We start from the raw sequence: 12,168 nt of genomic DNA, 5'->3' as shown, positions 1-12,168 counted from the left end.
ACACCTCCACTGAGTATATATTGAATTTTGTGGCTTGGAGTTGAATCAGTCAATTTCCTCCTTTCTCTGCCTGTCGTGAGAAGTTTTGGAGCCAAAGAAACCACTGCAATCAGATCTGCGTGGAAGCGAGAGGAGCATGACAAAGGACAGGAGGGAACAGTGGTCTAACCCTCACACAACCTGAGGGCAGGCATCACCTTCTCTATGAAGTAGATGGCACAACGAGGCACAGAGATAGAATTAACTAGCTCAAGGTCACACAGCTTATGAGCAAGAAGCCAGAAGTCAAAGAGCTCTTTAACAAGACTAACAAGGCCCCACACCTTTGGGTCCTAACTACTCTGCCTCACCCCCCTCCCCCGACTCCATCCAGCATCATACCCCCGCTACATACCCCCTCCACCTCGGTTCTCCAGCCACCCTGGCCTCCTCTCAGTTCTTGTCTCCTTCTCTTCCTTGCTGATCTCTGAACTTGCTACCTTCTGACCTGGAATGTTCTTTCGTCCTCTCTTCGCCCAGTTAACTCCTACTCATCCTTCAGAAACCCATTTACATCTCACCTCCTCAGGGATGTCTTCTCTGATTAGGCACAATCTCAATATTATGAACACACAGTCCCATGCCACTCCTCTTGAGAGCCCTTATCACAGTTGTCATTCATATATACTGGGGAGACCCTTTGAATTAGGGTCTGTCTCTCCCACTTGGCTCTAAGGACCCCGAGGGCAGTGACCCTGAAGAGAGTTACTTCCCGTTGTGACCCCAGCACCTGGCCCTTTGCAGGGGCTTATCAAAGATTTAACAGACGAAATACAGGAGTGAAGGCATCGCCCAATCTGTAAACGAAGCTGGAATCTTAAAATGCCTATTTCATTTGAATATTTTTTGGGGGGCCAAAATACTTATATTCGTGGCTAAAAGGAGCCATTGAATTTTGAACAACTTAAAAATCTCTTGCCTTATCTGTCCGGATGTTCCCCGCCGCCTCCCACCCCCCACCCCAACCTGGAAGCGAACGCTCATGGGAAGCTGTGTCCAGGATCTCTGTGACAGACGCTCTGGATGCTGTGGAGGGACGAAAGTGTGGTCAGGATCTATTTAGAGGACATTCGCTGTCCAGCACTTCCTTCTCAGGAGTTTATTTTCTCTCCAAGCATCTTTTTTTATTATCTTTCTTTATTATTGTCCCTTATGTGTCAAACCTCTCTCTTTCTCTCTCTCTCTCTCGCTCCTTCCTTTCCTCCCTCTTCTCTCTCTCTCCCCTCTGTGTTGAGTTCATTATTTTTTGGAATGACAAAAAAAAAAAAAAATGATGCCTTTGCCCCCACGGCTCACTGTACATAATTTAAAGAATAGTCCTTCAAGGATATGAAGGGACCACCACTTCTGAAGGCCCACGCTGTGGCAGGCAGGGGCTGTTCTCTCATTCACCAGCAAAGGTGGGTTGATGTCTTGCACGGACATAATTGCTGTGGCTACAGCAATGAGCAGAAGAGACAAAAACGCCCGCCCTCATGGAGCGGACAGTCCAGTGGCGGAGACAGACAACGAGTGTCATGAGTCAATGACGTAGCGTGCTAGAAGGTGGTAAGCACTCTGTAAAGAACTGAAAGAGGACGGGGAGGGTGTACGAGGGTCAGGGGTCGGGGCTGTTGGTTGAAGTTGCAAACAAGGTGGTGGAAGAAAGCGGTCGACAGACGTCCATACCTTTAACCCCTAAACCAGCAACCACCCAGTGAGAGGGCTATGGTACCTCCTTTTTACAGAAAGGGAAACTGAGGCCTGGCAAGCTTACATAACTTGCCCGACATCACGCAGCTCATAAGGCTGCAGTTCACGGTGTGGACGCAGGTCTGTGTGGCTGCAAAATTCCTTCAATACTACAAAGCTTCATCTGAAAACTTCTATGACTTACAAGGGACGTAAATTTGCTATTTTCTGAAAAATGCTTATAAACATAAAACCAGTGGAGAGTTTACATTGAGGACACTTCCAGAATGAAAGGGCAAAACCAAAGAGGCATATGGTGGGTCTGGCCTGATGGTCAGCATGGCATTCCCTCAGCCTCATGGGAGTGAGGGGGTTACGGCGGAGCTGTTACCTACCCAGCGCAGAGCAGCAGGGGGAGTGGTATGTCAGGGGAGTCACGTGGGTCAGAACTCGGTTTCCTGACGTGTCAGGCTGGGCACTCAGTAGGGGGACACTCAATGGGACACAAACAAGAATGGAATTCAGAGGTGGCAGTGACTATGGGCACAGGGCCGCAGTAGGCCAGGGTCGATGCACAGAGCCCTCTGGAGGCCTGCAGGGCGGAAAGGAGAGGCCTGGATACAAGTGCTGGCTCTGCCACTCTCTGCCCATGCGGCCTTGGTGTATGGCGTCACATCATGTGCCCCATTCTGGTCACCTGTAAAGGGAGGCGGGGCGGGGAGGGTGGTGCGAATGGGCTGAGAGTTGGTTTGTCAGTAAAGGAGTCAGCTTTGCCCTACAAGGCAAGAAGGGTTAGGAATACGGGGCGTGGGGGTGTGGAAAATTGCTGATCGGAACCCAACACCTTGGGGAAATCTCAGGTCCTGGGAATTGGTTGGGGAGTTTTGGTAAAGAATAGAAGCTTCTGGGGAAACTAAATACGGATGGTCCATAAGGCCTGCTCTCCACCCAAATATCGAATCCGGTGAATATTAAGATCAAACTGGACTTTGGTATGCTTTAAAAGCAGAAAAGAGAAGAAAATCAATTGGTTATTTTTTCCTTCCCTGTAGAGGCTGGATGTACTGATAACTTCTCGTTAGCCAATAAGGAGCTGTACCACCCCAATGACAGGCTCCTTTTGAACTGTCTTATTTTATAATAATGAATTCATGACTCATTATTACTCTTTCAAAAAAAAAGCTCCAGGAAGAATGAACAAATCATCCTGCCTTCCTTACTCCTTCTCTCTGTCTCGATTGCTTGACTGTCACATGTCCTTATGATGTTTGAATTAATTTCAGTAATGCTAAGAATTTCTGAATCAGGGGCCGACCCCGTGGCTGAATGGTTAAGTTCACTTGCTCTGCTTCCGCAGCCCAGGGTTTCACCGGTTCGGATCCTGGGTGTGGACATGGCACCGCTCATCAGGCCACACTGAGGTGGCATCCCACGTGCCACAACTAGAAGGACCCACAACTAAAAATACACAACTATGTACCAGGGGGCTTTGGGAGAAAAAGGAAAAATAAAAAAATCTTTAAAAAAAAAGAATTTCTGAATCGATCCACTGATAAATATTTTTATGCACCTACTGTATGCAAAGTACCTAGACAGTCAAATGATCTTGGGAGTTATAGGGCCATATGTACACAGTGAAGGCCCATTGGTAACTTCCACACTCAGCTCATCCACACTTTAAGGCAAGAGAGTTTGGGAAAGGCAGTGGGTTTTCCTAAAACAAAAGACATATACTTTCTTCCCACAGAACAAGAGATCCACGGCTACGCCCAGCATGGAGGACTCGCTACCTTGCAGGCCAAGCAAAGGCTAGGTGGTCATGAACTTGGAAAAGACCGTTCAGGCAAGGTGAGGCACTTCTTGCCCAAAGAGAGCAGGGACGCAGAACGGATGGCAGAGCCATCGTGAGCGAGCACCACGTGGAGGGGAAGACAGGAGAAGCCATGGATGGAGGAGGAGCTCTGAAAGTCAGCAGAATAGCCTGGACAGAAAGACAGACTTCTGCTCTGCCTCCCAACAAGGAAAAGAGTGAGAAAAAACCATGGAGGGCGCGCTTCAGCCACAGACCACGTTGTACCGCGGTGGCTGGCTCCTCCTCTGCAGGGTTGGAAATCCTCTGGGGGAGATGTGGAGCCCGGGCAGAGGGGAGGAAGGCACAGAAGAGAATAAACACAAAGAGTGAGTTTCTTGCTGCCCCTGGAGACAACGATTCCTTTTGGTGACAACAGAGGTTAACATCCTGAGCAGCAAGCCACCTCGCAGCTCAGAGACACCTCGCTCGGAACAAGCTGTTTTAGTGTCCTGGTGTAGGTTTTATTGAACTCTTCCCTGAAAGGGCCAATTCATCACTCCATTCGGAGGGTCTTAACACAGCTTTCTTGAGAAGTTCAAGAACTTCTGTCACCCTCGACCTACCTGCATCCACGTGCAGACCGCCCCCCACCCCCTCTACCCCACCAAGGACACCAGTCTGCTAGGGGTCTCAAGTTCACATGCAGAGACACTGCTGTTATTTACGCTGCAATGGGAAAAAAAATACAGGCTGTGGTTTCCTCTTGATTCCTCTCCCCCTCCCACTGTCTCTACCCCTAACAGGTGGTCCTGTGCCGTCTCATTCTTCAGCAGATTAATTCATTTCAAAAGGAGCAACAGAAGAAGGGAATATTTTCTGATTCATATTTTCATCAAGAAGTGAACGAGAAAAGTCATCTCGGGAGACGAAAAGCCCCAATGAAGCCAAGAGATCAAGGGAGCCGGAGCAGACAGGGCTGTTTTTCATCTGGAGTCGTTAACAGCATCTCGGGGAGAAGATTTGAAACCTGCTCACCACTTCTCGGGTAGGGGCAGGAAACACAGTAAAGAGGTGGTGGGGGGATCTTTTTTGAAAGCCCACTTTCTCACAAAAAACATAGGTTGGGGGAATCTGAAGCACTGACGAGTTGATTCCCATGAAGGCTGACCCTATTTCGAATGCTCAAAAAAGCAAGCACATGAATGCCCCACAAGAACCATCTGTGCCAACCTTTGGAAACAAGTGCACTGACGATCTTTGGACATCGTTGCAGTCTTTGAAAATAAATGGCTTAAAGTCTGCAAACCACTTTCTAAGTGGCCAAGGTCCAACTTCTGAAGGGGGTCCCAGGCCTGCAAAGCCCCATCTGGACAGAGGCTTTGGAAATTATAGGCCAGGTTGAACAGGGCCCTGAGCACCCACCCTTCCTGCCTGGGCCTTGGCTACAAGTGGAAAAGGAATAGCGATCCTGCAGGGAGCCTGGATTGGCCCTCCTCTTATTGCCTGGAGGCCCCATACCCCGGGACGGGGGCTGAATCCACAACTCCTGCCTCCTGGGTGCATCACAGGATCCTTGGGAAGTGTTGCGATTCTAACCTGTTCAGAGGTGATGGAGGTGGGGGGAGTTCAGCTTAGAGAGAAAGTTAAAGGGGGTGGGCAGCCCACTTGGGGATGTGGACACCAAACAGATGGGATTTTAATGAACATACTTAAGCCTTTTAATGCACAAGCGATCCAAAACTACCTCTAGTTCTGTTGCCTTCTGGGAATTATAAAAATGTTTAAAAGACCACGGTATTAGGAATTTGCAAATGAAATCCTGATAAGAAAGTATATTTATATCAACTCACACATTTCTGGGTCTATTTATCCTAAAATAATCTTCCATTCTTCCTCTAATCTCTTGGCTGCATACCTCCATCCATCTAACTAACATCCAAGGAAGGCAAATTGCTACCAAGATCATCCCCTGAAGCAACCTTCATTCACTTTGCTTTTCTTCTTTTTTAGAATAAAAGTCTGCCATAAATGTTTAATTAAATGGAAGTCATTCCGCTGTTAATGACTAGCCGCATGAAAGGCTCTTCCTTTTTTTTAAGGAGGGCGTGTTGAAAACAGTTCCTATTCATTTCCCGATATTGGTTTTCCGGCTGGGGAAGAGCATATAGTATTCAGCATAGGGCTCCTCTGCAGACTATGTTCAAGGCAGCGGTTTGGATTGAGAAAGGGCACCAAATGCAGTATGCGTCAAATAGACCATCGCTCAATGAAGTCACTTAGCTATTCAAAACATGTTCAGCCATCACTCAACCGTTTGCACCAAGAGTGTTGGGAGTGGGGCACAGAATTCGTGCTTTTTCCCCAGACATAAGCATTTCCCAAAGAGCGGCTTTTGCTCACTCTGGGTTAGACCCTTGGGCCACATCAGTTTCTCTGTCTCCCGTCCGGTTTCCCTCTCTTCTCCCCCATTGCCTGGCTTCCGCTCCCCTGCATCACCATCCCATGTTGAGCTTAACAAACAATCCTGCAGTCCCCGCTTCTTGACGCCGCCTCAAACGGCCTCCGGTATTGGTTCAGATCAGAAGCAAAGCACATAAGCATTTCTCTCCATACAGAAACATGTATCTCTCTGTGCAGGTCTTTCTATGGGTGGCCGCAGCTTGTACACACAGACACATAGAGCCGTTCAAACGCAGCCCCTCACATTAAAGTCTGTTCCTAAATGCAGGTTGTATGACCTGCAGGAGTTTTTTTCTGTGCTTGTTAATGTCTCAGAAGCACATGCCTTCATCCGTGCCCTGATCTCCCAGCCTTGACGCCGTGGGGACCTCTTTGCCCACAGCACATGCACAGGCACATATGTCCCAATGACCGTGCAAGATGGCAAACAGCTGACACCCCTGCCCCACTGCTCCCCTCTTCCCCCCTCAACCTCCCCATGCCCTCGCCTCCCTCCCAGCCTCCCTGCACAATGTCTGATTGTCGAGCTGGATGCAGTGTTGACTCTACTCGCTTCTGGAGAACAGACATGTCACTCCGTGTGGAAGTGAACCGGTTCTCAGCCTAACCTGCAAGTGAATCGCTGTTTATTAGAACTTGGGCTTGTTTCCTGTGAGAGACGTATGTATTTTTAGACTTTGTAAACGTTAAAATACACATACACACACGCAGCCAGTCGCCTCGAACGATATGTGTGGCTCACAGACATTACGAAATGCTCTTGAACTCAGCTTGAGATCCTGGAATAATTAGGATTTACCAAATAAGGATTCTCAGAAACAACAGTTTTTGGATTTTTTTTTTGTTTTAAAAGGAGATTTGCAGACGATGTGTCAGAGACTTTTGGGAAGTAAGAGGAGGAGGAGGGGGAAAGGAAGAGAATTTTTGAATTGTTCATTACAAACAGAGGAACCGTGTTGAGAGAGGCGAATATTCTGCCCCCTCCTCGATGGTAATTGGCAAATCCTAATGATTCCGAAGCAGGCAGAACACATTTGACTTTTAAAGACAAGCTCTTGTTGTTTTCATCACACCACAGATTATTCCAATGAAGAGGTTTGGGGGAAGGGGGTTGGAGGCTTGAAAGTTGAGTATGGTTTTGGCTTATTGATTTTCTTTCCTCTGAAACTAACCCAACCAACCTTGGTCTGCGGTGGCAGGAGTGAAGTAAGAAAATGGTGGAATGTAAAGGGGACTTATCTGGAGGAGGGTGGGGAGGGGGAGTGAGAAGGGGAGGGGTGGGGTGGAGAGGGGGAGGAGATGGGAATTCAAATACCTTCTAGGCAGCAGGTTCTCCATAATCCAGAATGGGTCATAACTTCCTCGTTCTTTTTGCTGGTTTCATTCTCACTGACACTTTTGGTCTTGCAAACCCCTCTGGAGTAGAGCCAATAGTCGGTTCCCACAGCTATGGTCATCAGACTGAAGGCAGCGAAAGCACCAACGGTGGTTAAAAGCATTTGAACACCTCGATCAAACAGCCCCATAATTCTTCATTATATAAACACCCAACCGACTTCTGGTTCTCGGGAGAGTGTGTGTGAGGGTGCGAGTACTAAAGCAAAAAAATAAAAATAATTCCTCTACTAATATAATGGATATATGTGTGAATAGAGAATATGGAGAGATATAAAAAAAGGGAGGTAAGAAAGCCCACGGAAAAGAGTGTAAATTATAAAGATCACACGGGAAGAGAGGCTTGCCTTTTGAGATCAGAAACTGTTCCAGTTGCAGTGATTTTTCTTTAAAAAAAAAAAAGAAAAAAAATAAAAAGACACCCCCCACCCCCCCCAAGTGAGATGCCTTAATCTCTTTTCCTAAAATTCTGGTCTCCAGTTTCCATATGTGATAGCTAATTTGGAGATGGCTTCCACAGTGAACCAGGGAAGAGCCGCATTCTCAACACAATCTCTCATGGTCGGGACCTAGACAGTTAGAGATTGGAAAAGCCGAGATGCAACCTTGGGTCTTCGTTCTCGGCTCTGCGGCCTGCGCCATGAAAATCCTTTGCTTCGCCAGTTCTCTTCCTTGGGGGGTCTCGGGCGCTTTCGTTTCAGACCAGACTTCCCAGTATTCTGTAAGCCCTTGATCTCAGCTGAACAGGTGCGGGGGTCTCGCCTTCCATGGTTTGGCCCCGGCGCGGCAGCAGCAGCAGCAGGGCGGGCGCGGCGGCGGCGGCGGCGGCGGCGGCGGCGGCGGCGGCAGGACGAGCAGCGGCGGCGGTTATTGTTGTTGGTGGCGGGGGTAGTGTTGGCGAAGTGGGGGAGGGAGGGGGTTTCTCCCGGAGAATCGAGGCGGGTTTCCCTCCCCCTATCTGCAAAGCTCCTGGAAACGAGGGAGCCCGGCGTCTTGCTGCAGGATGGGCCCCCCCACTCGCTGCCGGCTCGGCCCCGGCGGAGGCGCTCCCACCTACTGCATTACCGGGTGGTGCTGAACTGGACAGCTCCCCGCGCCGCCCGCTCCGCGCTCCCCGGCTCCCAGGGCGGCCCGCCAGGAGGGGGGCGCGGGCCGGAGTCCTCCCTCGCCTCGGGGGGCAGCCAGGCCAGGGCAGAGCGGGGGCTGCCTCTCCTCTTTTTACCCCTCTCCCAAATCCTAAAATGAGCGCTCTCCTGGGCTCCCGGAGCTTAGAGGAAGGCGTAGCTAGAGACAGCTCGCTCTCTCTCCCTCTCTCTCTCTCTCACTCTCTCTCCCCCTCCCTCCCCCCCTTGGTATTTCTTCCAGCTCAGCCTCCTTCTCATTCCATCTCTACGTGCCCAGAGCTTCAAATACAATCCTCCCATCACAATCAGACGGGCACAAAACTTCAACCGGCCTTTTCTCTGCCTGGAAGCTGTGAAAACATAACCTGGATGGGTAATTACAAACACCGTCTCTACGTGTTTTTTTTTAAAATCATCCTTGTCACTTTGCTGTTGGGGGGGATTCGTTTTATTTTACCGGCACACGAGCTGCGTCTCCTTTTGGTTGCTCCTCTCTCGTCTCTGTCTCTTTGTCTCTCTCTGGCTAACGGGGTGTGCAGCGAACTGTGCGTGTCTCTCTGTAGTTTTCCGTGAAATTCCGACTCTTGCTCCTACGAGCAGACATTTTGGAAAGATTATTCGTGGAAAAGGATGGGTGAAAAGGTGACTGGTGGCTGGGGCTTGGGTGATGATTTTCATCTCAAGGATAAGCATGTTTGCAGGGGAAGTGGGTGAAATGTGAATCCTTCTAAGTTTCCATGTCATTCATAAACCAGATTCGAAGAGATAAAAATCTCCCTGCTGTGAACACACAAACACATCATAACCCTCGCTTCTTCCTCAGAAGAATCGTTATCCTGGGTTAATTACAGCGTCACCTCTTGTTTCTATGTCTGTAACTTTTCCCTAATGTGAACCCTGCAAAAAGAAGCCCAGCAGATTCCCGCTGCTGCTGGTTACGTTTTTCTCTGATCGGTTTCACAGTCAGTGCGTGAGAGCCCATGAGAGGTGATGCAGGTGCACTGTTTCTTAATTTTTGGGAGGAGGAGCCTAGAGAGAGGTTTGAGTCTGATGGGTCAGTTGGGAGTTAGAGATAGCTCCATTTCATAACTCAGTCATCCCATCCTTTCTTCTCTCTCCCTCCATTTTTGTCTTGAGATCATTTGCTTGATGATTTCTCAGTGATCTGGTGACTATCAAAGAGTCTGTAAAAGATGATTGTATTAAAAATAGACTTTCTTGGTGTTGCCTAACTTCTTTCCCTTCGCTCACAGTTGGGGTATGTCCAGTGCTTTCTTTTTGATGTGGAAAAACTACCTGTTTCTCCATCCTGTATAAAACGTCCTTCTCTCATTCTCAGTTCCTTTCTTGGAAGAGAGGGGCAATTGCCCGGCTCCTGCCACCTAGGAGAGGGTCCTGGTGTTGGGAGAACAGAACCAAGATTTCAGCAACCTCTGCTAAGGTAGCTGTGGAGTATAGCACGAGCTGAGTTTGCAGACTGAGGATTTCTCCAGTTTGGCTTCTCGTCCTGTGAAGATGGGGATGAGAACCAGCGTGGAGGAGGGACAGATCTGCTGATCCCACTGGGCAGGGGGCTTTTCCAGCTTAGCCAGTGGTTCAGATCGGTGATTTTCTTGGCTCTGTCCTTGAGGAAAAGTGAGGGGCAGGCAGGAAGGCCTCTTGGATGGGCTAGGCCTTTTGAGGGGAGTGGAGAGAGACTCGGGTGCTGGCCCAGGGGCCTGAGGAGCTTCGCCCTCTCTTTCTCTCGTCTCCTTGGCTGCCTTTGACCTGCCTAAGAAAGCCCTTCAGGCTGGAGAGGGAGCCTCCTTCTCACCCCGACCCCTTTCAGACCAACTCCTGAATCTTTCGCTCAAACAGAATCAGTAACAGAGGATCAGAAGCTTCTATCTGTCCACAGAAGCTGCTATCATCTTAGCCACTGACAGCGGCTGCGGCTTTAGCCGCATTTGATTAATCTTCTGGCCAGATAATCATTGAGAAAAGGAGAGGAGGGAGGGGAAATGTAACAGCTTCAGGCTGCCAGCGCAGAGAGAACAGAGATGTTGGGAGTCAGAACAGGCCTGCGGGCACAGCTTAACTCTGCTACTTGGTAACTGCATGACTCCAAACAGGTCGAGAGCCTCCTAGAGCCTCAGTTTTGTAAAATGGGAGTGTAAAATGGCACATCGTAGGTAAAACGGGCACGTCGGTGCCTGCCTCCTCCTTTCTGAAGTTGTTCTCAGCTACTCCCTGCCTTTCACTGCTGCCACCCTGCTCAGGCCTCTATCATCCCGTGTGAAGTGATTTAGTGGCCACATGTCATCTCTCACTGACCGGTGAGCCCTTGGAGGTCCATAGCTGTGTCTTGCTCATCATTTTATCTTTTGGACCTAGTGCAGCGCTTGATACATACGACGTGCTTGAGAAGCAGTGGCTGAGTGATTATAGTCAGGATTAAGTGGTGTAAGGTGAAGTGCCTGGCACATAGTAGGCATTCATTAAAAGTGGTTTTCCCCTCACTTCTCCTCCCGTCTTTGGTGTCCAGATTGGTCTCCAGCTTCTTCTTCCATCGAACTCATGGACCACTCCCCTCCCCAACCTATCTCTACTCCTTAGGTCCCGTCTGTAGACCAGGCAAGGCTACCTGGAAAGAGCCGGCTTGGTGCAGCCCCGTTAGATGGTTTAGATCCACAAGGACGCATCCTCAGCAGCTGATGAATGGATGCCCTTAGGGGAGCAGCTCTGTGTGCCTGCAGTTGGCTCCGTGGAAGGGCTTAGAGGAAATTAGCTGAAATGCCACAGGCCTATTTTGAGCTCTTTCTTTGATGGAGTGGAAATAACATGGGATTTGGGTGCAGCAAACTTGGCCCTGAAGCACAAGGCTGCCATTTCCTCACTGTTTGACCTTGGGCAGTCACTTAACCTCTCTGGAAATCTCTCTTCATCTGTCAAGGAGGACCACGGGTAGAAGCCTGACAATGTGGTTGCCACTGTTACACATTAATAGCAATGACAACAGCTACTGTGCCAGGCACTGATCTAAGCTGAATCCTACAATTCCATGAGGCTGGTGCTATCATTATTCCCATTTTACAGATGAGGAAACAGAGCCACATAATGGCTTGAGTGTCTGGCCTGAGGTTGTCTAGTTAGTGAGTGGCAGAGTGAGGAGTCTAGTCCAGCAGCAGGGCTTAAGAGCCTATATCTTAATCTCTGTGCCTCAAGATACGAGCTTTCTGAACAAGGATGTCACACTAAGACTAGTTACGTCTCACCCATAGATTTGGCAAGCACTTAGGGAGCAATTTCTAGGTACCAGGCATTTTCACACAGATTCTTACACAATCCTGCAAATGCATGTTCCTACTCATCCTAAGGGTGAGTAAACCGAGGCTCAGAGAGGTCATATGTCAAGTTAAGTGGCACAACAGAGATTTGAATATTTTCCTTTGCTTCAAATTCTACCAGCCAGAAGTCCCACAGCTCATTCATTTGTTCATCTATTTGTTCAACAAATTGACCACCTACTATGTGTCAGGTACCATGCTACTTCCTGGGGATGTTGAGCAGGACAGACATGGTCCTTTCCTCCAAGGACCTGAAGACAAGTGGGAGGAGCAGACAGGTAAGGAAGAGCCACGCTGAGGTGAGGAGAGTGTTCGGTGAGGGGAGCTGTGGGGCCGTGGAGCAGGGAGACCAAACGCAAGC

The 12,168-nt window shown here is 49.2% G+C and overlaps 1 protein-coding gene across 1 annotated transcript in view; it reads right to left on the bottom strand.

The window, feature by feature from the left end:
• CACNG2 (calcium voltage-gated channel auxiliary subunit gamma 2) overlaps positions 1-7,488 on the bottom strand; it is a 110,894-nt gene extending 103,406 nt beyond the window's left edge. Inside the window, exon 1 of the mRNA XM_046645947.1 lies at positions 7,278-7,488. Coding sequence (XP_046501903.1) covers positions 7,278-7,488 — 211 coding nt within the window. The remainder of the gene's footprint in view (positions 1-7,277) is intronic.
• Positions 7,489-12,168: the final 4,680 nt, after the last annotated feature.

Source organism: Equus quagga, chromosome 19 (genome assembly GCF_021613505.1).
Source record: "Equus quagga isolate Etosha38 chromosome 19, UCLA_HA_Equagga_1.0, whole genome shotgun sequence".
NCBI classification, from domain to species: Eukaryota; Metazoa; Chordata; class Mammalia; order Perissodactyla; family Equidae; genus Equus; species Equus quagga.
This window is presented reverse-complemented; position numbering and strand designations above follow the sequence as displayed.